The sequence below is a fragment of the Candoia aspera genome, chromosome 4 (assembly GCF_035149785.1).
Source record: "Candoia aspera isolate rCanAsp1 chromosome 4, rCanAsp1.hap2, whole genome shotgun sequence".
NCBI classification, from domain to species: Eukaryota; Metazoa; Chordata; class Lepidosauria; order Squamata; family Boidae; genus Candoia; species Candoia aspera.
The window spans coordinates 81548711-81575063 of NC_086156.1; the positions used below are offsets into that span (position 1 = coordinate 81548711).

The 26353-nt window shown below is 42.8% G+C and overlaps 1 protein-coding gene across 1 annotated transcript in view; it reads left to right on the plus strand.

Moving 5' to 3' along the window:
- The first annotated feature begins 265 nt into the window (after positions 1-265).
- TBX21 (T-box transcription factor 21) overlaps positions 266-26353 on the plus strand; it is a 55747-nt gene continuing 29659 nt past the window's right edge. The window contains exon 1 of the mRNA XM_063300759.1: positions 266-936. Coding sequence (XP_063156829.1) covers positions 314-936 — 623 coding nt within the window. The 5' untranslated portion in view covers positions 266-313. The remainder of the gene's footprint in view (positions 937-26353) is intronic.

Sequence of the window (26353 nt, forward strand, 5' to 3'; positions counted from 1 at the left end):
CGAAACTTCTCTCGCTCCTTCCCTGCGTTGTTAATGACGCTGGAGAAAGTCGGGCTTTTAAGAGCCAGCCGCGAAATTAACTAACTGGCCTCGGCGCTGTTGCAATTGACCGGGAAAGTGTGAGGGCGGGCGGTGATGCGCCTTTTCCAGTCTCGATGAGACTCTGAGCGCTCGAGCGCTTCCTCCGGACTTTTTACCTTCCGCCCCCCCCCCACCCCACCCCGCTTTGCTTTGCTGCCCACTCCCTCCCGCTTTCCACCCCCACCCGCCGCCCCAAGCTGCGAACCCGTCTCGTGAGTCGTCGTCTTCTTCAATGGGCGCCTTGGATTCAATCGCCGGAGGAACTGCCAACCCGACTGCCGCTGCCCTCACCATGCTGAACGGGGCAGAGAGCCAGAACTTTGCCAAGGAGCCTCCGGACCTCCAGGGAACCACGACCAAAGACACGGGCGGTGGGGGCGAGCTGAAAATGGGCGCCCCCCAGGACCGCTTCTACTACCCCGAGCCCCCTTCGCAGGAAGGCGGCTGCAACTTAGGGCTGACCTACGGAGGCCCGGTGGTGCAAAGCGCCTTTGGGGTGAGCGACCCGGCCCCGTCGGGCAGGTTTTTGGGGCCGGCTGTGAACAACTGCTCTTCCTACCGAGCCCAGCCTCCCCCGCCTGTCCCGGCCCTGCCGTCGACGGGCCCCGCGGGGAATCCTGGCTTCTCGGTCTCAGCTGGCGAGCTCTATCCCAGCGCTGGGGATCTGTATGCTAGCGCGCCCGCCGGGGAAGGCTGCTACTCGGCGGCGGTCCAGCACGTGTTCCCGCGGGCTCCTCTCTATCCTGTGCCGGGCTATCAGGTCTCCGGAAAGATCCAGGTGGTCCTCAACAACTACCCGCTCTGGGCCAAGTTCCACAAGCACCAGACGGAAATGATCATTACCAAGCAGGGCAGGTGAGCCGCGCGAGGAGACGCCACGACAGCCCGGCTAGTGGCTGGGGCTGGGGCGCGGGGGACGGAGGAGAAGCGGGAAGGGAGTTACTGGGGCTTCGGGAAAGGGGCAAGCAGGGCTCCGGCCACGAGGGAGGAGAAGGGGAGAAAGAGCCGCGTTCTTCCTTTCCCGTCCGCTGCAAACTTCGGCCCTCGACGGAGCGCCCGGAAGAGGAGTCTCCACGGAGAAGGCATAGTCGCTTGCGGGCACCAGCTGTCTGTGCGTGCGCTTGGCTGGAAAAACAGGTGGTTGGCTCTGGCAGTTTCTATCTAGGTCTCACCGGGCAGGGACCCCGAGGATGAGGATGATGACACTGATAATCTGCCCAGATGTTTGTAGCCAAGGAAGCATCAGTCAGACTATCCAGGTGGCATGTATGTATTTCAGAGAGAGAGAATGAACATTAAGATAAATATTTAAATATTTCAGTGGTGAATTCACACATTTGAAAGATCCCATCAGTTTAGATGCTTATCACTGCGGAAGTATCTGAGCTTCCTATAGAACTTATTTTTCCTAAACCTAGGTTATATGGGAAACTTGTATCCCAGGTGGCTGCTAGGTAGATTGTCAGCAGCCCCCCCCCCCCATTCGAAACGCGTACATCCGGGATTAATTTGCAATACTGTATTGGAAACACTGCTAACAAGTTTTGGGGTGGCAAATCTGATGTGTCTCATCCCTTTGAGCAACAAAGAATGAATGCAGAATGCAGGAGAGGTTAAAAGATGTGGCTGGTCTTCTGGGGCCCCAGACTGTAATTTGTAAGGCCAAATAGTAAGGTGCACTGATTTGCTGGTATTTAATAACAGAGTAACCAAGGAAAGAAAGCTTGTAACTTTTGTTTTGTTTTGTTTAACAAGCAGTAGTGCAACAGAAACTGAAAAGGGGGACGGCAAAGTCAGTTTGGCTTTTAGGAGAATATAGTTTTCGTTTAGTGGCTTAGATTTTTCTTTTCTTTTCTTTTCTTTACAAGCAGCACGTGGTGAGTTTCTTTTTTTCTTTTTTTGTCCCACCAGAACTTCCCAAGTTCTTCCCACATTCTTGTTCAGGCAAATTCTACATGATGTTTAAAAACTACATCATGTAGAATTTGCCTGAAGGAGAATGTGCATGTGTGTGTGTTTAAACAGTTCTCTTTTGCTTTCTATGAGGTGTAATTTTTAAAATCAATTTTAACTAGCACTTTAATCAACTGAAGGTTTAATTAATTGTTCTTGATAGTTTAAATCCTAGTTACAGATTTCTTTCCCTCCATTTCAGGGCATTTTTATGCTAGTTAAAAAAAGAAAGCTTTAGCTGATTAATCAGTGAGACCAATTTTAATGAGTGTCACTAAGAGTTAGAGGCACATCTGTTTATGTTTGTTTTCATGAGGCTATTTTAGTTCTAGTATGCTACTGTAAGAGGGAATTAAAATGAAATTAAAATGAAATGTGGATTTAGAGAGAAATTATTAAAGATGGCCTTATCTTACAACAAATGGTGCTGTTATTGCTTAATTTCTGAATTACCTTATACTTCTTTCAGTAACCAAAAATGACATTAAAAAAAGAACTCTCGTTAGTTTAGAAATCCATTAATTATAACTAACTGAAACTGCATCACTATACCTACTTCTCTGGGAAAGAGCACAACTGAACTAAATAAGGTAATTTCTGGACAGAAATGTATAGGACAGTTTTGTCGGCGAGCTAACGGTAGATGGTCAGATAACGAAAACAAAAGTGAACTGGATTGGCCACATAGTCTAGATTCTAGAAAAACATCCCTGATACCAGCATTGAAACTTCATTAAACCAGAGATTTTGAGTGTGTTGAGCACTGGATTCACCACATGACATTTTGGGCTCAGGATAAGGAAGAAGAAATACCCAGGCTTCTTAGACGTTTCTGCCATGCAGCAAAAAGGACACCCTAGTCATGGAACCACTCAGATCAGACATAGCATTGCAAATACAGAGGAAAATTTAAAGTATGGAAAATGCAAAGAACAGACGCCACAGTACATTTCCCATGGTCTGAGAAGCACTTTTATTTTATATGTGGAATCTTAATTAATTTTTGGCAGTCACCTCTCTGTGGACCATCTTTTTCAAAATAATTACTCAGTTGTCCATAGGTGGATGCAATTATGTATAGGTTGCTTTAAGTTATTTTGACTTCAGTAGCCTACCCTTCCTCCAAAAAGCTCAGAGCAAGTGATGCAGCTTATAACTACTGCAAAAAACCTTTAAAGATGGAGAAAGGCAGTCTATGAATTGACCAAGAGTTCTCAAATCACCAAATCCTGGTTTACACAGCTCTAGTTTCTGCATTTTCCCACTTGACATAAAAAGTATTACAGTTGCTTTCTTGTGGTGTTTGTGGGCACCTGTTTGTCAATGCACCATTTTAAACCTTGGTTGAACATGCAATTAACCAGTGTTCTCCCACCACAGAGCCAGGAAATGCAAAATATGTATATATTTTTTCTCATGTGAATATGCCAACTGGCTTTTCAGGATCAGTCAGAAAAGAGATCAAATTTGACTCTTAAGAGATATCTTGATTTTACAGAGAGCAAGGGGCCATGGCAATGTAGACAATAAAGAAGCGGCATATTTGTGATTACTTTATTTGAACTTGATTATGGAGAGACAAAGTTAGCTCAGCCTTGTGACCTGTTTTCAAAATCAGACTGTAACATTGGAATGTCTAAGGATCACATGCGTCTGAGGAGGTGCAGAATGTTCTGTGTTTCTTTCATCCTGAGGAACTGCAGAGGGAATGAAGGATGTACTGAAGGATGTACAGAAATCACTTTTTTCTAGAAATCAACCCCTGAAAATATTAACACTCACACATTTGCCTACCTATCTCACACCATTCCTCATATTTTCTCCAGGCGATTCACTGTCAGGTTAGCAAATCTTTAAGATCATCACTGCCACCTTCTTTTTTTCCCACCTCCCTCTGTTCATTTCTGCTGAAGTTCTCTGGATATTGATGGGGTGATAAGGCATTTTCAGCTGAGCTGCAAATCCCTAGAATCTAGCAGATCCTGGGGGAAGGGAGAAGAAACATCTCAATACACATCCTAAGGAAGAGTTTCCTCCCAACCACAGTCTCTTCAGTTTCTTCCTCTTCCTTTCTTCTAAGAAGGTACGAAAATAAAGGGCACAGCGCACTGCTTTTCATGCTTACCTCTATAATTTTTTCCCCTGCATACCAACTTATTCCAGAGTGTGCTTTACGTTGCATAGTAATCAATTAGGGGAAGAACAAATTAGGAAACAGAAATTAAATGGATTCATAGACCAACAAGGTCCCCATTGCCAGGCAATAGATGCCACACAGCCTACAGAAGAAGTTGAAGATGCTGCCTGCCTCTTCCAGGCCTTTTAAAAGCAATACTGCAAAATGATTGCTTTTCTGCATTTACAGATCTTTAATTCTTCAGCAAAGAACTAACAAGTTTCAATTCTATTTCTAACTGAGGACAAATTCTCACTTCACATTTTCTAATCTGATGATACAAAATTCACACCGTGAATAGGGAATGTGACTATTGAGGCTGAAGATTCCCATGCAAAGATCAGTCTACCCTTAGGTCCAGAACCTTTTCCCACCTGCTCCTAAACCACCTACAAACATCTTTTTTCTGCCAAGACTTTGCCCTGATCTCAGCCCAGCCCATGACCGAGACAGACTTAAGTCATCCTAAGTAGTCTCTTCCAACACTGTCTAAAGACCCGCTGAGGGTTGTCAGTCACTTCATTGTGAAGAAGTTAGGAGGCTGCACTGACTTGAAACAGAGGCAGAATAGACAGGATAAGGACTGGAAAAGAAGAGAACAAATTCTACGCCCCTATACTTTTTGGCCTGTTCAAGTGGGGCTAACTTAGGAACTTAGGAACAGGGAAAGGTCGGTAGTAAAGCAGTTGCCTTAGGCAGCTGTTTTGGGGTAGAATGAAAGAGCAGCAAACTCATTCTTTTTGTTTATTTATTTGTCAAATTTAGGTAATTGCCCATCTAACCATCAAAACTCTGGGCTGTGAACAAAAATAAAAACTTGGATATATTGCAAGGAGGGTTTCTTCAAAACACTTTTTTTAAAAATTAGATAAGGCTACCAGATCTGAGCTGCAAAACTCTGACAGACCATTAGAGGGCAGCAAAGAGTTGGCATTTTCTCTGCTTCCCTCTGACCACTGGATGAAGCCTACTTATTCTAGTCAAGGGAATATTATTTGTTCTTAAAACAGAATTTCAACCAGAGGAGAATTTGAATGAAATTCTCCTGGTTGGAGTATGGTGTCTTACATTTACTTAGTTAAGTAAATACAGGGGTATTTGAATGGCTTGTCTTGCATTATTCAGTCTCTCTACTTCCCATAGGAGATAAATCCCAAAGCAAACTGGCATCATGGAGATTTCCTCCCATTGTTTTTTTCTTCTGATTGGATGTGTGTGCAGCTTGGGGGTGGGGTGAGGTGGGTGGGCTTCAGAGTGAAAGAAATATGTGAAACAGAAAACAATTACACCCAACAGTAGTACCTTCTGCTGCCTTCAAGAAGAGAAATCCAGAACCAATTTGCAAGGATCTTGAACAGACCAAGCTAAATAAATAATACACAGGAAGTGGTAGGAAAAGGCCAGGCTCAAATATTTTCCTGCATTTCTATCAGACGAAATGCACAGTATTTAAGGCCTGTCTAGTTATTCTGGCTTCTGAGAAAGAATTTCACCTAAGCATCTGTTCATAGATCAAAACATCCTCATCACTGTCATCATCATAATGCCTATTGAATACTCTTTCATGACATTGTTTTCAGACTTCAGCGAATTGTAGGGTGGAAGTAGAACAGGGGGACGGGTTCCTGTGCACAAATTTTGTTTGTGCCTGTGTGTAAGGCAGAGACTGCACAGAAGAAAGGCTCTGCGGCCTGAAGAAACCAGAAAAGAAAAAGATGTCCCTTTTGAAGCACAGACTTGACAAGATGTTGGGGAGGGGAACATAAGGTGCTGAACGCATCAGAATTGTATTATTATTATTATTATTATTATTATTATATACACAACAATGTGAAATCACAGCTGCCAGTTCTTTAGCTGGTGCTGGCCTTCATTTATCAAGTTCTTCCCAAGAACCTAGGATGGCGTAATGTATCAGTGTAGTATATGTGTGGATCCAAGCAGTGTGGCCTTTTGTAACTGACACTGGAAATTTTGTTAATGTGCAGAGTGTGTTAATTTTGTCAACATGCAGAATTTCCTAAGTGCTGTCCAAGGTTTTTTGGTATAGCAACCAGTGTGCCGATAACCACTGGGACCACCACTGCCAATATATTATTATTATTATTTATTAATGAATGCCATCAATAAGTAGAGAAGCAACATTATTTTTTTACTGACTTTTCAGTATTTTAGTTTTCTTTTTTTATAAGAATTTTATTAAGTTTCAGATAAAAGCTACAGAAAAAACAAAAAGCTACAAAGAAAAAAAACTAAAAAGTATAAAAACACAAAAGAAAAAAAATGAAAGTTACAAAAAGAGATGACTTCCAACTTTTAACAGCAAGGATATACAACAATTCTCCCTAATCAATCCCTTATTCCATATTAAACCAAAATCACATTATTTCTTTAAATCACTCCATTGGCACATTATATAAATCACTAAATACAGTTGTTACATCCCCTTATATGAAAAGAGAGAGAAGATATGTGTTTGTGTGTGTGTCAGCGTCAGTGAGCCTTGTGTGGGGCAGAGTGGTAGGTGGCAGTATTGCAACCGAAACTCTCCCCACAACCCAAATTCAATCCCAGCGGAAGCTGGATTCTCAGGTAGCCGGCTCAGGTCGACTCAGCCTTCCATCTTTCCGAGGTCAGTGAAATGAGCACCCAGCTTGCTGGGGAAGATGATGACTGGGGAAAGCAATGGCAAACCACCCTGCCATAGTCTGCCAAGAAAATGTCACGAAAGTGGCATCCCCCCAAAGGATCAGACATGACTTGGTGCTTGCACAGGGGACCTTTCACCTTTCACACACACATACAGTATATATAAACCTCCTAATCAACTATCCCCTGCAGAATAACATTCATTTAATTACTTCCTTCCTACTACTAGTTCTACTTTTGTTTTAAGCAAAATCTCTTTGTGTGGCAGCAAAGAACATGCCCTGGTGCACTTATTCAGAATGGATTATGTATTAGAAATGATCAGTCTAGAGAATGCAGATTGTCCAGGCTTCCCCAATCTGGCACCATCCAGATGGGATAGACTACAACTCTTGGAATTCCTAGAAGACCACCACAGTGGTCTGGAATAGCAGCAGATTGGAGAGTTTTGAGATTGATTATTGATTGGAATCATGTTTTGCTAGTTATCTATGGCTTCAGTAGATGATGGGCCATTTCTGAGCACAATTCAGAGTGCTGCTACCTACTTTAAAAATACTACATAGATTAGACCAGTGTTTCTCAACCTTAGCAAGTTTAAGATGTGTGAACATCTCCACACAAACCACCTGGACATACTAATTTCAAGATGGTAGTATGTCCAAACCAGGGTTTCTCAACTTTAGCAACTTTTAAGATGTGTGGCCTTCAACTCCCAGAATTTCCAAGCAAGCAAGCAAGGCTGGGGAATTCTGGGAGTTGAAGGCCACACACCTTAAAGTTGCTAAATTTGAGAAACCCTGGTTTGGACATACTACCTTCTTCCACATGAACTTGCTCATTTAGTACAATTGTTTTCTAAGACTCATTTTGGACACGTCATTTAGAAATTAAGCAAGTAGCAACAAGAGAAAGAGATTTGTTAGTGGTAGTGCTTTGCCCTTCCTCCCCAGTACCTGGTGTGTGACCTTTGGGAGACAGGATAAATAGCTTTCTTTAGGCACCTAGATATTATTTTTTCATTTCATTTATTGCTTGCTTCATTGTTATTTTATGATTATTGATTTGGTTTGATTATTTTACTTTTCTGAAATTTTGATAGATACCCTGTGCTTTAAGTCATTTATGAATCCACATATAATTATTTTATGTTTTTGAAAGCAAATTGTTGGGAGAGTTGGGAAACAATTCGGCCCTGTTAATTTTTCATCTTTAAATCTACCAATATTAAGAGTTTTCTGGATAGATATAAAGCTATAATGAGGACTAAAACTAATCAATGGTCAGAATGGGTTAATTTGAGTTTTATATTTTCTTAGAATATGCAACTATTAAACAAAATGCTTTGAAATATGTGCAAGATTAATTTTCTCTCATAAATAATTACTGCACAGCTTTTCCCATGCAAACAAGAGTTTGGAAGGCACACTGTCACATACAGGGCTTTCTGGAAACTGTAGGTCCCAACATCATTTAGAAAAAATTGCCACTGATTTCGGGCAAACTTGTCATTTAACAAAGTTTATAAAGGTATTTATTAATATTGCAACATTTAGTCAACTAATCAGGCACATTTAAAAAAAAATAAATGAAATAGAGTCCTTGATGAATTGTAATATGTAGCAAAATTGTTTAGAATATTTTTAATAGCAGTACTTTAAAAAACCCTAGAAGCATAGAATTTAAAATCACCTCTGAAATACTTCTGCTGAAATAGTGTTAACTATGACAGATGTCTGCAAAATCTGAACAGCATACGGTTTTTTTCTTCCAAACACCTGCTTTCTATTTTCACAGACTAAGTAATACTTTTTAATTAAAAGCATAAATTAAACTCTTAGGTTAATTGATTATTAATAAATAATAAACTAATAACTAATTAATAACAGTTAATGGATCAACTATGTCTTTTTGAACATGGGATAGTGTTATAACTGTCAGCACACTGTGCCTACATGTTCTATTTTACTTATTGCCATATTTTTTAAATATATACATTTGTAAGTGTTGAACAGTAAAAACACTTCTGAAACTTTCTCATTTCTTCCTGAAGCTAATATTTTATGATGGGCAAGGAAATGTGAGGAAATGAAAGTCATGATACAACGGTATAGATTTTATTATTAAGCATTGTTAAGATTTCCTGAGTTTTTTCCACTCATCAGTGTCTTCCATGACATCATGCCATATTCCTTTTCAGATTTAAAAATAAGCTACATTTTGCACACTTATAAGGGATGGCAGAAATAATAAAGACAAGAGATAGCAGACTGGGTTAAATGGCAATAGTACTAAGTATCAGAAGATTGCATCTCTGAATACTTCACACGTGAATATTGAAAGCCAGCATCTCAGGGACAGCGTTCATCTAGGTTCCTCTTATGTGCTACTTCCTTAGCACAGGATGGATTCTTTTGCTATCACCACTAAGAGAATTCATATCTACCATCCCTTATCCTTGACTGCAAGAAATAGCTGCATTTATACATGACTTTGAATGGGTAGGAATCTGATTCTGGAACCGTCCCTTTGTAGAAAACCAAACCAAATAAATAGACACCCCCTCCCCACATATATGTGTGAAAGTATTACTTTTTTATGGGAGGAGGTAAAAATGTGAAAATTCAGCCAATAATCCATATATTTTTCCTATGTGGCATCTATTAAAATGGGCCAATCTACAACTTCTTCTGAAAGAAGAGGATCTTGCCTGCCTGCCTGCCTGCCTGCTTTCCCTCCTTCCTTCCTTCCTTCCTTCCTTCCTTCCTTCCTTCCTTCCTTCCTTCCTTCCTTCCTTCCTTCCTTCCTTTCTTTCTTTCTTTCTTTCTTTTCTTTCTTCTCATATACTGCTGTTATCTGAATTGGCTCCTGATCCAACCTTGGAACTCATTAAAGGTTATAAAGAAGAAGAGCATAGACATTTGTATCTTGTAAAGATGATGATGCAAAAGGTCCATAGCTGGCAAAGTGGTGGGTCATGGGTAGGAGGAGGACCTGGGGAGGAAGGGAATAAGAAATGATAAAAGCCTGAAAAATCAGTGATCCCATATGGTTAATCAAGTCTGTTAGAATGTAGTCAAAATATAATGACGCTTAACTGTAGACATTCCACTTAGTGTTCATGAATCCATTTAACATCTTTTTAAATAACTCTGCAATAGCTTGGTGGACAGGAGATTTAACCAGGGTGGGGCATAAACTGGACCCAAGAATGTCCCTTGGCCTGCAACTGATGTGTCGAGAGACATCTTGAAAGCTAGGGTTGTGTAGTGATTAAGGTGCTAGAATAGAAGCAGCAATACCTGGGTTCTAGTTCACCCTCAGCTTAAAAGCTCCCTGAGTGACTTTGAGCAAGCTACTTCACAGGGTTGCTGTGGGGGGAAGTGGGTGGAGGCAGCACTACATATGCCAAAACAAAACATGGCCATAGTGAGGAAAAAGTATTAAATTAATACAATTGATTTCTCTCTCCATTTATTTAATATATCTCTCCTTCTGTCACATTGAAGATTGCAATCCCCTAGCAATTTCTGAATGAGTTCTGGGGGACAGGATCTAAGTTTTCAGGTTGCACAGCCCTGGTTGAACTAGACTTTTTCTTTGAGAACTTTACCAAGAAGAGAAGGGGAGAAGGGCATAATAACACTCAGAAATTGAAAGAGGAACGCACAATCGCTTTATACCAGCATTTCTCAACCTTGGCAACTTTAAGATGTGCAAGGCTGGCTGGGGAATTCTGGCAGTTGAAGTCCACACATCTTAAAGTGGCTGACGATGAGAAACACTGCTTTATGCTATATCACTTAGAAAACTTTGGGTTTTGAAACCAGAAATAAACAGATCATAGACAAGATATGAAGAGGGTTATACTCTATTATTTCAGCCCTTAACACAGTTAATAACAAAATTAATCATTATTTTCTCTCCCAAATTGCCTTACCCCCATTTCTACATTCCTAATAAAGCAGTTTTTAAAATTGCCTATCTTAATAGAATCAACCATTAGTATGTAAATCATTATGATCACAGGAATAAAATTGGCAGAATGGATTTTGTTGGTTGTAAATAACAAGTACAGATGTTTAAAAAAAGTTAATCATAAAAATATACCTTTGTAATCATGAGTAGGCTCAGCCGGATAACTCCTCTATTGTTGTTGTTGTTGTCGTGGGCGTCATCATCATGATGTTACCAAGTCTGGGGCATCGGTAGCCAGCACAGGCACTGATGGTGCACCTGTTTGCTTCTGCCCCCCTCACTTGCGCCTCTCTGGATGACTATTTGGGGCTTGTGGACCTTACCTTTAACAGATTTTTTAGGCACGGGGGACACCTTTCAATACCCCTCAAATCCAGGCATATCCTTCTCCCTTACTGCAATCACAGCTTACCTGTACAGCAGAAGGCTCTCTTCCCAAAGTGTGATCTTCATACCATCCTACCTTCCATCCTTGGCCTTGGGTGAAAAGAAAGTGATTGGCAAACAGGATGGTTATGATCACCTTCCATTTCTTATCATTTGCTGATAGGGGGAGGTGGTCAGCTGCATTTTGTTGCCGTTGCTGTAAGGTGTATTTCAAAGTGTAGCTCCATGCATATGTGAATCATAAGAAAGGCAAGCGAACAGGAGAAATGCTTGTGGCAGGGGGGAGAAAGAGACGAACAGAGAAAAGGGAGGAAGATTGAGGAGAGGGTAAGCAATATCAGAGTCTACCATTGGCCCAGATAACAATTTGCATAACAGTCAGAAAGGTATTATAGATATTATAAAATACCTATAATATAGGTATGTATTATGAGCAGTCATCATTCAGTGACTGCATTGTTTAGCAACTGTTTACAGTTACGATGAGATGAAAAAGTAAATTTGCAACCAATCCTTACATTTACAATCTTCTCAGGTCTGTAAAACAAAGGAAAGGTGAATTAAGATCATAAGCACAGTCGTGGTTTCATGTAGCGACTGCTTTGCTTAATGTCTGAGTTGCGGGTCCCAGCTGTGGTCACTAAACAAGGACAACCTGTATAGGTATTATAAAATAGGTATTATAGGTTTAGAACCCAAAAGCATTTCTCTGAGGAGTGTCACCTGTACTGGCAAAAAAATTACAATGGGCTTCCTTGCAAAGCTGTAGGTAGGGCAGAAAAGAGGAGCTCTATTGGTGTTACATTAGATTGCAAGCTTTCCAGCAAGACTTTTATATGCACAAACATGGAAAGCTGAACAAATTCCCACAAGGGAAGAATGGATGGTTAAATTAATGGAACTGGTGCAAACGGCAACATTGACAGCATTGGTAAGAGAAAATACTGTGACTGGAGTTGTTTCTCCTTGGAAACAGCTTTTTGATTATTTGCTGGTAATGGGAAAAAAGGAAGTTTTGATTTTGGGTTGTGATGATTAAATTGTTTGTTTTTATAGAAATACTGTTAGCAAAAGTTTAACTAATGGTAAGAGATTAAATTTGTACAATAAGCATTTATATCTGTGTTGGAGAAGGTTGGAAATCACCTTCTTATATTTTTCTCCTATTTCTGCACTTCCTTAGTTTTTCTTTTTTTAGTTCTGTACTCTAGCTTCTCTGTACTCTACATTTTGTATTTTAACTTTATTTTGAAATTTTAATAAAGTTCTTATAAAAAAAATTAGATTGCAAGCATTCTACTAAAAACTGGTTAAAGGAAGTATATAAAGAATTACAACACAAACAAAACACTGCTAAAAGAGATGATTCTCAGGTTCCCATCCCCAAACCTGCTTTTAAAAAGGATGGTGGAAGGCATGAACCAAAGTGTGGAGAGGGGGGCACTCCTGCCATGGAGCACAGTAGCCAATTTGGGTGCAGGTATTTGCCTGTAATGAAATGGAGCACTGCTTGAGCCAGCACAAGTAAGACTCATCACCAAAAAAGGCAGGTAGAGGCTGCCCTCCCAGGGGGCTGGGAATGGGTAAGGAAGGCCCTTGTGGGTTCATGTCTTCCAGAAGCAGACAGTGGTCTGTACTTGCATCAGGGCAAGCTGGTCATGTGGATCAACCCAAAGTGATCAGGTACCAGACCCAAGGATGAAGACAAATGAATGCCTCACTCCAGTGTGAGGCATTCTGTGTTTTTAACACACTTAACATGATCCCCTTTCCTGCTGTTTAAGATGGCAAATCGGGCATTGCCAAAACAAGAGGAAAAGATTAATATAGCCTGTATTATTATTATTATTATTATTATTATTATTATTATTCAGTGAACTGCAAGTTAGCAGATGGACACTGTCTATATATGACTATTCTATGCTGGTCTATGACGGTAATAAAGATTTGATTTGGCTGACTGTTTAAATGTACAGATGGAAATTTAGACAGAATCAATATAATTTAGATTGAAGCTCAAGACTTCTCACCACTTGGATATTTCTATTAAGAAAAGTATAGAAATAGAAGACGGCTGGACAAAATGTGCGTCTCTTCTTACGTCTCTTTCTCTTTAAAGCAAGTATTAATACGGCCAACTTTCAAATAAAGAATTTTCATGGAAAAGGCAGTTTATGGTTACTTTCCTTCTGCTGGACTGAATTCATTCTCTATTTAGGTCTGTACAAATTTGGTTTTTTTAATACGATATTTATTGAAACTTAAAAGAAGTTAAAAACTAATCCAAACGAATATAAAGTAAGGAAGAAAAAAGAAAAAGGAAGAAAGCAAAAAGAAAGCAAAAAGTGCAAGAAAAGAATTTTTTTTTTAAGTAAAACAGAAAAGAAAGAAAAAAAGATACAAAGTGGCTTCTGATATTCTTCACAGCAGTTATAAGTACAATTATATTTTAACCTCTCTCTCTAAAATTACATCATAAAACTCTTCTTTCTATAATCTATCCTGTCTGATCATCAGAGCCATAAATCACAAGTTCATTTTTTTATTTTTATGCAATATGTCCATAAGAGGTGTCCAGTCACGAATAAGTATAGATAGTATCTTTTCTCTGATCAAATAAGTTAATTTATCCATCTCACCAAGATCTGTCAATTTCACCAACCATTCCTCCATAGTGGGTAGTGTTGAATCTTTCCATCTCTGTGCATATAATAATCTCGCCGCAGTAATCATATATTGAAATACTCTTCCATGGCTTTTTTCTAACTGTATCCATTAGTCCTAAAAGGAGAAGTTCTGGCTTCAATGGAATATTAAATCTTTAAAATCCTCTGTATCAAAGTATGTATTTGAATCCAAAATTTTCTAGCTTTTTCACATGTCCACCAACCATGATAAAATGTCTCTTCATGTTATTCACATTTCCAACATACATTTGAAATGCATTTATACATTCTAGATAATTTATCTGGTGTCATATACCAACAATACATAATTTTATAAAAATTCTTTGAAGATATAACAAAATGTAAATGTCAACCCTTTTAACAATGTATTTTCCTATTGGGCCATCTGTATCTTAAAACCAAAATTCTTAGCCCACTTTATCATACATTCTTTAACCTATTCTTCCTCTGTCAAATTTCAACAAACGTTTATATGTTTTAGCAATTATATGTTCATCATAGTACACAATTGTATTTCAAATTCTGTCTTACTTTGCTCCATACCATAAATCTTTTTGTCCATTTTGAATCTTTCTGATAACTGTAAATGGGAAAACCATTGACAGCTATAGCCTTGTGCTATTAATTGTTCTCTTGATTTAATTTTAAATTCCCCTTGATGGTTTTCCAATAATTTCCGATATGTCAACCATTTGTCCTTGTCTGCTGTTTCTCTTCTATGATATACTTCTTGTATATCTGAGCTGAGATCCGTAAGGGCGTTTCTGGGCACAACCTAGGTTTATATCTATTCTATATTCTCAATATAGCACATCTAATAAAATGATTTTCGAAATCCATATTAACTTTAACTTTATGTACCATAAATATCCATGCCATCCAAACTTTAGGTCATGATCTTCTAACTCTAAAAGTCTCTTGTTTCTCAACAACATCCATTCTTTCATCCAGACCAAACAACAAGTAGCGAAATAGCATTTCAAATCTGGTAAACCCAATCCTCCTCTTACTTTGCATCTTGTAACACTTTATTTATTTATTTATTTATTATTCAAATTTAATTACCGCCCATCTCCCCCAAAAGAGGGACTCTGGGTGGTTTACAATAAAATCAAACTACAGCTATAAATATTAAAATCTCATAAAAGTCAAACACATTACAATTATAAAATGCAATAAATAAATATCAAATCCAAGAGGCTATAAAATTCCAAGCTGGTGGGAGGGAGTCTAGGGTGCAAGCCACCCCCAAGAATGGTTACCCACTTTCCTGCCCCAGGTGAGACAGCAGAACCAAGTCTTCAGGGCCTTCCAGAAGGTCAGGAGTGAAGGGGCCTGCCTCACCTCCGGGGGCAAGATGTTCCAAAGGGCATATATTTAACTCATGGTTCTTTCCCTTGCCATATAAATTTTGGTATCATTTTGCCATTGTTGAAATGGTACCTCAGTTGTCAAAACAAGTATGGTCTGAAACAAAAACATCATTCTTGGCAAAAAAGTTCATTTTTATCACAGCGGTTCTCCCCACCAGTGACCATTTTAATTTCTCCCATCTTAACACATCCTTCTTAATTTCATTCCATGTCTTAACATAATTATTTTGAAATAACATACAATTCATATTTGGCATAGTAATACCCAAGTATTTTACTTTTTTCTCAATCTTTAATACTAATGAAATACTTTTTGCATATTTATGTTATCTATTATTGCAGTATTTCCTTCTTGTAACTTTAATATCACTTTCTTTTCTTTTTCTTTTCACAACTTATATGCCAACCATCTCCCTGGTTTATTTGCAAATTCAGAGTTTCTTTGTTGTGCATAGTTCATCTTTATTTCCATCTCTCTCACTGTTATAATTGCCTCTGTAGAAGCTTAATTTGGTGAGTAATAGCTGTCATCCCTGTGGATTTTTAAAACTGTTCTTCCTTTTTTTTAATCTCATCCAAAATCATTTGTATTTTCTCTTGCCTTTTCTTTTTAAATTCACTATTATGTTGTATGAAATATCCTCTTATAAAAGCTTTACTTGCATCTCAAACTATCCTTACTTCTGTGCCTTTATTAAGATTAGTCTCAAAAAATTCCTTTAACTTCTTTTTACAATCCTCCACCCCTGTTTCTTTTTGTAACAACACCTCATTCAATCTTCACCTAAAAGATTCTTTTTTCCCTTTAAATGTTAAAGTCACTGGATTGTGATCTGAAAAAGTCTTTGGTAATGTCTCCACTTTATAAACATTATTAGCCAAAATTTTAGAAAACCAAATCATATCTATTCTTGAAAAAGACCTGTGTCTTTCAGAAAAATAAGTATATTCTTTTGAATCACCATTTTTCTATCTCCATGCATCAACAATTATCCATTAAATTAAAAAAATCTTTGATAATTTACCCTGTATTTTTAACATTTTTCTCAAAAGTTCTATCTTTTGGGGGGAAACTACTCCATTCCAATCCCTCTGGAGACACCAATTTTCTCATGTAAAATCCAAAAATTTATCCATAAAGCCTTTATAATATGCTGCTTTATCTCATTGGGAACATAAATTCCCAATATCAAAGTCTTAGCTCCCTGTAGATTAACTTCCACCCCAACATATTTGCCATAATCATCATTCAATATAAGTTTTGGATTTATATACAAGACAACTCCATTTTTTTTCAACCCTGCTGAAATAAATTCTTCTCCCAGATTTTTACAACTCAAATATTTTACATCTTTTTCCCTAATATGTGTTTCTTGTAAGCAAATCACAACTTGTTTCGGCTTTTTCAAATAATGAAAAAAAAAATCTTTTGTGGAGCATGTGCCCCATTTATATTCCACATTAAGCATTTATAATCAATAGTCAGGCCAAGATTTTAGAAAAGTCAATACCTGTAGCACCCAACGTGGAATCCTCTTCAGTGTCTTGTAACTGTTGTGGCATTTGTTTGGTCTCATCTGTCATTGCCACTCACTTTCTCATCCCAGCATCTGTAAGGCACATCTCCAGAGTGTCTGAGGTTTTCCTTCATGTTAATATATTTCAGCTGCCAACTAAGAAGCATTCTCTATATTAGAATGCAATCTTGTGCCCTTATTTGGGAGTAACCCCCTTTGAACTCTGACTTAATTTCTGAAGCAAGAAATAAATGATCAGTTGGTGCAGTTTTTGCCCTCTTTTCTCTTCCTTTTCCTTTTCCTTATCCCTTTCCTCCTCTTTTTTGCCCCTAAATCACTTACTATTTTTCTGCTCATTCACTTTGATGGTCTTTTGTTTTTCTTTCATATTCTGTTTCCACTGATACAAGACACAGTGATAATTGGTAACTGGGTTTAATACCAAAAAGATCAATGTCAGTGTATGTTGTCCAGTTAGAACCTCCATAAACAGACAAAATGCCCCATTGAATCTTAGCTGATGTCACCTTCATGGCCTGCTTAATAGCAACTATTCTAGCAAACTGGATGATGGACTAGAAGGATTTTTAGTATCACCCAGAAAGACAGTTGTGACATCAGTTGTGTTCTTGATGATGTAACTTTTCCTTTTTCAGTTGCAACCCATCCTCTCCCCCTTCCTTCCTTCCTTCCTTCCTTCCTTCCTTCCTTCCTTCCTTCCTTCCTTCCTTCCTTCCTTCCTTCCTTCCTAACAATACTTAGGATCACAAAATTGGGAGGAACCTCAATGTCATCTAATTCAACATAGAAACACGAAGTATTCATATAACACTTTTAATATTCTGAATGAAAAGCCTATTCTCAAGTGCACAATTCAAAATGGATTTATTGTCTGGATATTACTGGCAACTTCTGTGTGCAAAATATATGAGAAGTGATAACCCTAGCCCTAATCCTTGCATTCCTTTTCATTCTTTGTTTCTTTCTCATACTTTGTATAAGGTGGTCCCTTGATTATTTTTTTCTTTCTCTCTTTCTCTCATCCACCCATACTCTTCTTGTTCTTAAGCCCCAGAAAGAACGTGTCACTTTGATGCTGTAACCAACCCGCTCCAAATGTGTTGAGAGTCTAAATGCATTAAAGCCACTGCATTTCCTGTGCACCCTTCAAGATTTTTGCAATCAGAGAAAAGCCCTCCCCCATCCCTTTGCTTCAAGCCCTGGGTGGTTCAGAGACATCAAAAGAAAAAACTAGATGCCAGTTTAAGAGGACTGGATTCTAAAACAGAACAAAATATCCATACTTAGGGCTAAAACAGAATTTTGCAAACTTTTCCCTACCCAGGGATCCTACTGTTTCCAAACCACAGCAAATGGGTTGCCTTTTCTGTGGGCAGCTTCAGAGTATGTAGAACAGGATTGCTCTATCCTATTATTTTTCAGAGCAAGAACTGGACAATCAAAATTCTGAGGGCTACAACCCCCTTTTTTCTACCTCCAGTGCCCCCCCTTTTTAAAAAAATCACAAGCGGAGTTTCCTACCATTTTAAGATGGGAAATTCACAAAAACTAGTGTATGCAATAAATTGTCCTGCCCCTCTCCATCCCCCCATTTTTACCATGGCAGGGCAAACTCCTTATAATACAGATTTAAAAACAGAATATCCTGGCTCTGCTGATTTGTGTGATGTAGCTTCACCTGCTGTGCATCTTAGCTCCATCCACTGCAGCCCTCAGACTCTGCCTCCAAATGTTCTAGCTTTATGCCTGTTGTCCATCCTTCTTTCAGTGTGGGATGTGGTTCTCTTTTAAAAATCACTCTTTTAGCTCATTATGTGAGCAAAGATACTTTCCACGGCAGTTTCTATCATGGATATTTCAATTAAGCAGTGTCTGTTTTTTAATCACTCTGTGTACTGGGGCTCACAGTGGATTTGGTGGGAGGTTCAGCCAAGGCCTTATCTGCTTCTTGGAAAGAGCAGGCAACTGGGATCTTGAACCATGTCACCTCTAGGGAGCCTCTCCCTGTGTGTTGATCCTGGATGCAGAGAGTAAGGGAGATGACCTTGACAGAACCATGTAAGAAGACTTACCTAGGCAGAGGGATGAAACATTCTTTAAGTCCAGGGAAGCTAGATAACATTTGGAAGCAATATCAACACTCAGGCAAAATGATTCACTGGGATATAAGAAAGAAGGGAGGTCAAGCACAATCAGACTTGCAAGATTTTGTTATTATAGCCTGTCTCTGTGGCTCTCAAACTGTGCATCCTGGCACCCTGGGATGCTGCCGTGAATTCACAGGGTGCCATTGGATATTTTACTACTTATTAAAATCTGGATGGGAAGGAACCGTATCTGACTCAATCCTACCAAGACTGAGTGGCTGTCGATGTTAGGACCACCTAGATCTGGAGATATTCCAACTTCAACCTTATAGGATAGTACTTCTCCATTCAACAGTGGTGGAAAATTTGGGGGTCTTCCTGAACTCACAGCTCTTGCTCAATGAGAAGGTGGCAGCTGTGGCCAGGAAGACCTTTGCACAGTTTCATCTGGTGCAGCAGTTGCACACTTTCCTAGATTGGGAGACCCTTCAGACAGTCGCTCATGTCCTAATCACCTCCCAGCTTGCTTATTGTAACACGGGACTGCTCTTGAAGACCACTCAAGAGCTTCAGCTGGTTCAGAATGCAGTGGCATGGATAGCGGTGGGCATGCCTAGGTATGCCCATGTGACACCCTTGCTTCAAAAGCTGCACTGGTTGCCAGTTTGCTTCTGGTGTGATTCAAGTTACTGGTTATCACCTATAAAGCCCTACATTGCATGGGTTACTTGAGGGACCTCTTATCTTCTGTGGTATCAGCCCAGCCAATTCAAAATGACAAGGTTGGTGCGCTCCAGGTTGCTTTGACTAAGCAGTGCCATCTATCAGGACCCTGGAAGTGTGTCTTCTCTGTAGTGGCACCTGTCATGAGTAAGGATGAAGAGCAGGGGGCTCCCATCCAGACTGTTAAGCACATGCGTAGCACTGAGGAATTGGTCAGCCATTCAAAGAGACACAGATCGGGACCGCCTTAACCTTTGGGGTTTATATGTCTGAGTTTTTCCCACACTTCTTCAGTTTGTTAGGATTGATGTCCTAACAGCCAGGAAACACGCTGAGACAAGGAACTGGTCTCTAATGTTTATTGCTAGTACATAACAGGAATCCTAACAAACTGAAGAAGCGTGGGAAAAACCCAGACATATAAACCCCAAAGGTTAAGGCGGTCCCGATCTGTGTCTCCTTGAATGGCTGACCAATTCCTCAGTGCTACGCATGCGCTTAACAGTCTGGATGGGAGCCCCCTGCTCGCCATCCTTACTCATGACAGCACCTGCCCTCTGGAATCAGGTTCCCTATGAGATCCAGTGGCTCCCAAAGGGTGTTCCAAAGGGCCTTAAAGACCTGGCTTTTCTCCCAGGCTTTGGGCTGGAGTGGCTGGAGCCCTTTGCTAGATGTATGATATGTTTCTTACTGCTGACCAGATTCGCAATCTTTTTTTATTTTTTATTGTGTATTTGTTTACTTTGTTTTTGTGCTGTGAGCAGCCCACAGTTGATAAATGTTGGGTGATATCTAAGTTGAAATAAGTAAAGAAATACATAAATTGCTAAGAGAGGAAGAAAGGAGTAAAATGGCCAAAAAATAGAATCTAAGCTGGTGGTTCTTAAGGTGGGAAGGAATCCCCATGAGAAGTCTGAAAGATGGGTCTGCATTTGCCTAACTTGTCCCATACGAGACCATGTCAGCTAGCTATGGATTATGAGAGTCCCACACCTCTGGAGAGTACCAGCTTGGGGAAAGTTGACAGTTTGGTATAGTGCTTAAGGCACCAGGTTAGAAACCAGGAGAATGAGAGTTCTAGTCCCACCTTAGGCATGAAAGCCGACTGGGTGACTTTGAGCCAGTCACTCTCTCTCAGCCCAACTCACCTCACAAATATAGTCAATCTCACTGCACATGTAATCATTTCTCCCTTCTATCACATCAAAAAATTATAATTGGAAACAACATATATAGGTTATTGAAATCTGCAGATCAGGATTTGGGGGGACAAATGTGCCCGTAGGGTCTCAAGTTTTATATATCTAAGTTAGACAGACACATTAAAATATAAAGTATTGCCCTTGATATGTTTAGCAGTTGATTAAAATTGCCAACCAGTCCCCCACTATTATTTAAAATACAATTATATCTAGGACAAAATCCAGAAATTCTATAACAGCATTTTGGGCATTAGGTCCATTGCCATTCATAAGTGATTGCCAGCTGTTTCAGAATTAAGAGATACTGAATTAATCTTTCCAAACAAGCATGGCTATCTGAAGACTAGCACGTTGGGTAATACTATCCAGAAAGCATCTGAGTGGGATTTATTAGATCTACTTTTTGTCTTTTCCTTGAAGTTTAAGGCAGTGTGTATATATACATTTATTTGCAACCATAGGTTTTAGCAAAATTCATATAAAATTACAACAATCCATATCAATTCAATATATCCTCTCTAATATTAACAGCACTATTTGTCAACATCTGCTTTCCTTTCTTCCTTGCAACCATTGCAAGCAATGCAACTTGTTTAGTTACATGTTCATCAACATCAGACAACAGAAAATAGATTTTTTCTTCTAAACTAGAATGATTCAGTTGGATTAACAAAGTGTCATGAGCACCGTTGAGCTGAATGCATCAGCACAACGGCACACATAACAATACCACGGAAACAAGAGCAAGGGATTTAAAGATAAGCAAAGCGACGCACAACAATGGACACAGACCCCAAGGAGAAGGGAACGACCCCGGCTGGAAAAACCAATCAAGAGAACACAAAGGGGGAAGAAAGAGCGACAAAGACAGGGCGAGTCACGAGGCACACCTGAAGCTGTCAGCAGGAACGCAAAGGATATCGCCCAGCTGAAAGCAATCACCGGCCGGAGGAAGAAAACGATTATGAGCGAAGCCCGGGGCACCAGCAGGGGCCCCGCGACCCCTCACCTACCGGCAACGAAGCATACAGGACTTGGGGGGATGACACCACCCAAGGTGGGGGGGGGGGGGCGCTGACCGGCGCGGGCTATTTAAACCCCGTACCGGCGTGCTCCCTTCACTCTCAGCTTTTTCTAGCTATGCACTATGCTGAAATAAACCAGAACCTGATCTTCCCTGAATTAGTGTCTGTGTTTTACTCAGTAGTAGGCAGCGCATGACATAAAGCTGAGAGTCATAAACTCAGCCTCGCCAAGCCCCACCGGACAACAACGAGCCGCGGGAGGAACAGACGGCGAGAAGAACACGAGCGGAGAGCGATGGAGCCGACGCGTCGCAGCCAGGACGGGCGAGCCGCACGGCGAGAGGTGGAGGAGAACCGACAGAGGCCAGAGGCAACGCGGACCCCAGGAGCCACGGACACCCTCCCGGCCCATCCCGAGCCTCAGCCCCACCCCCGGAGGGAGGCGGAGGCGACCCGACCACGGGAGGGAGCAACGTACCTCCCAAGACCCGCAGAGACCTCCCTGCCCCACATCGCACCCCAGCCACAGGCGTGGAGCTTCAGCCCAACTGCAACAAACGCGGTGGAGGACGGAGGGACGAATCAGCCGATTCGCTCCCAAGTCGAGGGAGCTGACCAGTGGACGGAAACGCCTGACCCCCACCGGTGGCCCAACTATGCGGAGACGCCGACCGGTCCAATCACAGCCGCGGCGCGGACCTTGAACCGAGAAACGCAAGCCAGACTCACGGCCATGGAGGCCCAACTAAGGGACCTCGGGACCATGCTGCAGTCGCTGATGTCCTCCATGCCTCACATGAACATACCCGCGCAGGTACACACCCCTATTCAAACCCCGAGCGGGTCTTGGCACCCCCATAGGCCAAATGCTAACAGGCAAGCTTCCCCGGCAGAAGAAGCCATGGGACAGGATGCGAGGAGAGGGGATCCACCGAACACCAGGGCCCCAAAGGACTTCCCCATTTTCTTCAACGGGAACCCCGCGAAGCTGTCGTTTTTCGTCACGAACGCCAGGGAGTTCATGGGGCGGCACGGACACTCCTTTGACTCTGAAGCGGACAAAATCGCAGCCGTGGCAATCAAGTTGCAAGACAGGGTGGCGGACTGGTACGTCCAAATGTACGAGTCCAATTCCCCCGCCCTCTCTGACTTCCACGCCTTCATCACTGAGATGAAGCACTATTTTGAGGACCCGCTAGCCAAGGAGAGGGTTAAAAGTGTGCTTCAAGCCCTCAAACAGGGCGCACGAACTGTCGCGGACTACGCCCTCGAATTTAAAGCCCTCGCAGGGAAGATTAATGACTGGTCTGAGACTACCCTACTAGAGATGTTCAAAAGGGGCCTCAGCCGCGAGGTACTCCAATGGGCACTCTACCGGGACGACCCGGAGACACTGCAAGGCTGGATCTACCTAGCAGGGAGAGCGGAACACGCTCATCGCACTTTCTTAATGATGACGGCAGAGGACAAAACAAGCACCAGCCCAAAGGTACCCGCACCACACTTGGGGCCGGCCGGTCCCACGTACCAAAAGAAGAAGTTTGCTCGCGGACCCTGCGCGAAGTGCGGGAAAATGGGGCACAAAGCGGCAGACTGCTTCTCCAACCGAACACTAACTAGCGCTCCCAAACCCGCACCGAAAACGATGTTCAAACCAACTAACCCACTGCCGCCCCCCCACCGCCAGATGACCGGAGCCACAGCAACACCGGACGATGACTTGGACGCTTACTTGGCGGGGGAGGATGCCGAAGTCCCAGACCGGCTGGCGGGAAACGCTCCCCGCCTGCCTTAAAACGCGCCACGAGGCAGGCGGTGGGACAGGGGCACGAAACACATAGAGCGACGAAAGCTCCGTAATAATGGGGACAATCAGGCTTTCCTTCGGCAACAGAGCCACCACGGCTGCGGCGCTAGTGGACTCGGGGTGCTCCAAGAACCTGATCCACCCCGACATAGTCGCCAAGCTCAACCTGCCTTGCCTCCCCCTCCCCACACCGCTGGCTTTCCACCAACTGGACAGCTCAACAGCGGGAGGGAAACCAGCCATGACGCAGACCGAGCCTGTCACCCTACAAATGGGCACCCACACCGAGCGAACATCTTTTGTGGTAACCCACATAGGGCGGCCCATCATAGTCCTAGGAATACCGTGGCTCGCAACCAACAACCCGTGCATTAACTGGAAGACCCGCACCTTCCAATTCGACGACGGCGTGTACCGGGCGCCAGTTCCAGCGGGCAGGATCAACCCCACAGTGGGACGGGCAGAGGCAGCAGCCCAGGACAACCCAGCAACCCCAGAAGACCTACCTGAACAATATGCTGATTTCTCAGAGGTCTTCGGGGAAGAGGAGGCGGACCAACTACCCCCCCCCCACACCGCAAGACGGACTGTAGAATTGAGCTGCTTCCCGATGTCCCCTTACCCAGGCCGAAGATTTACTTCATGACCCCGAAGGAGATGACAACCCTCCGGGAGTTCATCGATAAAAGCCTGGCTAGGGGTTTCATAGAGCCGGCATGCTCACCAGTCGGAGCGCCCGTCTTATTCCGAGAGAAAAAAGACGGCACCTTACGGCTCTGCACCGACTACCAGGGCCTCAATGCGGCGTCCCTATCCAATAAATACCCCCTACCCCTCGTGAAAGACATGTTCGCCCACCTGTCCACGGGAAGAGTATTCTCCAAACTGGACCTTCGCGAGGCTTATTACAGGATCCAAATCAGGGAGGGGGATGAATGGAAAACAGCGTTCAACTGCCCCCTAGGCGCCTTTCAGTACAAGGTGCTGCCATTCGGACTAGCGGGGCCCCCGGGAGTGTCCATGCAGCTCATCAATGAGGTACTGCATGAACACCTGTTCAAAGGGGTACTAGTTTACATAGATGACGTCCTCATCTACACCCAGACACACGAAGAACACGTAACCCTAGTCAGGCAAGTCCTCGAGAAGCTAAGAAGGGCGAAACTCTATGCCAAACCATCTAAGTGCGAATTCTATAAAGCACGCCTAGACTACCTGGGGTACCGAATCTCCGGCGAAGGCATAGAAATGGACCCCGCAAAAGTCGAGGCAGTGGTGAATTGGGAACGCCCACGTAACAGGCGCCAACTTCAAAGCTTCCTCGGCTTCGCGAACTTCTACAGGTCATTTGCACGGGGGTTCGCGGAGATAGCCCTCCCCCTAACAGACCTCCTCAAAACTAAAGGAGTTGGGGACACATGGCGAGCCAAGAACCCAGGGACAGTACTAAATTGGACTCCCGCGTGTCAGACAGCGTTCAACAGACTGAAAGCGCTGTTCACCACGGAGCCAATCCTCGCACATCCGGACCCAGAACAGCCGTTCGTGGTCCAAGCCGACGCCTCAGACTTCTCCCTGGGGGCCATACTGCTCCAAAAGGACCCTACAGGAATCCTGAAGCCATGCGCCTACCTGTCAAGGAAATTCTCGGAGATGGAAAGGCGCTGGCACGTATGGGAGAAGGAAGCGTTCGCGGTAAAATCGGCGCTAGAAACATGGAGGCATCTACTGGAAGGAGCCACTCAACCATTCGAGGTCTGGACAGACCACCGGAACCTCGAGGCCCTCCAGACGCCCAGACGCCTCAGCCCGAAACAGGTCAGATGGGCCCAATTCTTCAGCCGCTTTAACTTTCAACTGAAGTTCATACCGGGCAAAAAGAACTTCCTGGCTGACGCCCTCTCCCGACTGCCCCAAGACGAAGAGCCCGTCCCAGATATGATTGGGACGGTCCTATCCGCCTCCCAGCTGGGGATGGCAGTGACCACCCGAAGCAGCGCTCAGAAACAGCTCAACCCCATGCCTCAACCGATGGCAAGCCAACCAGCGACCAGACGGCGCCACCCGCGACTGCCAGGAGGAATACGCGCGGACCTCACCGCCGCCCTCAAAACCGACCCCTGGCTACTAGCAAACCCCGACAAGGTAACAATGGAACAGGACTTAGCAGTGGGGGAAGGCAGAATATATGTCCCGGACTCGCAGCACCAGGCAATCCTGCGCAGATCCCATGACAGCAAACAAGCGGGACACTTTGGGTTCCTAAAGACCCTGCACCTAACACGATGACAATTCTGGTGGCCCGCATTGAGACGGGACGTGAAGGCCTACGTAGCATCCTGCCCGATATGCGCTATGGCCAAACGGGCACCGGGTAAGCCCCCGGGACTCCTACAAACGGTGGCGGAGCCCTCCCGACCATGGGAGGAAATCTCCATGGATTTTATAGTAGATCTACCACCCAGCCAGAAGAAAACAACAATTTGGGTGGTGAAAGACTACTTTTCTAAACAAGCCCACTTCATCCCCTGCTCATCAGTCCCGTCCGCCCAGCAGCTGGCTAAACTTTTCCTCGTACACGTGTACAGGTTACACGGATGTCCCGTACGTGTGGTGACCGACAGGGGCACACAATTCACCTTGAAATTCTGGCGGGCTTTTCTAAAACTGATTGGGACCCAACAAGC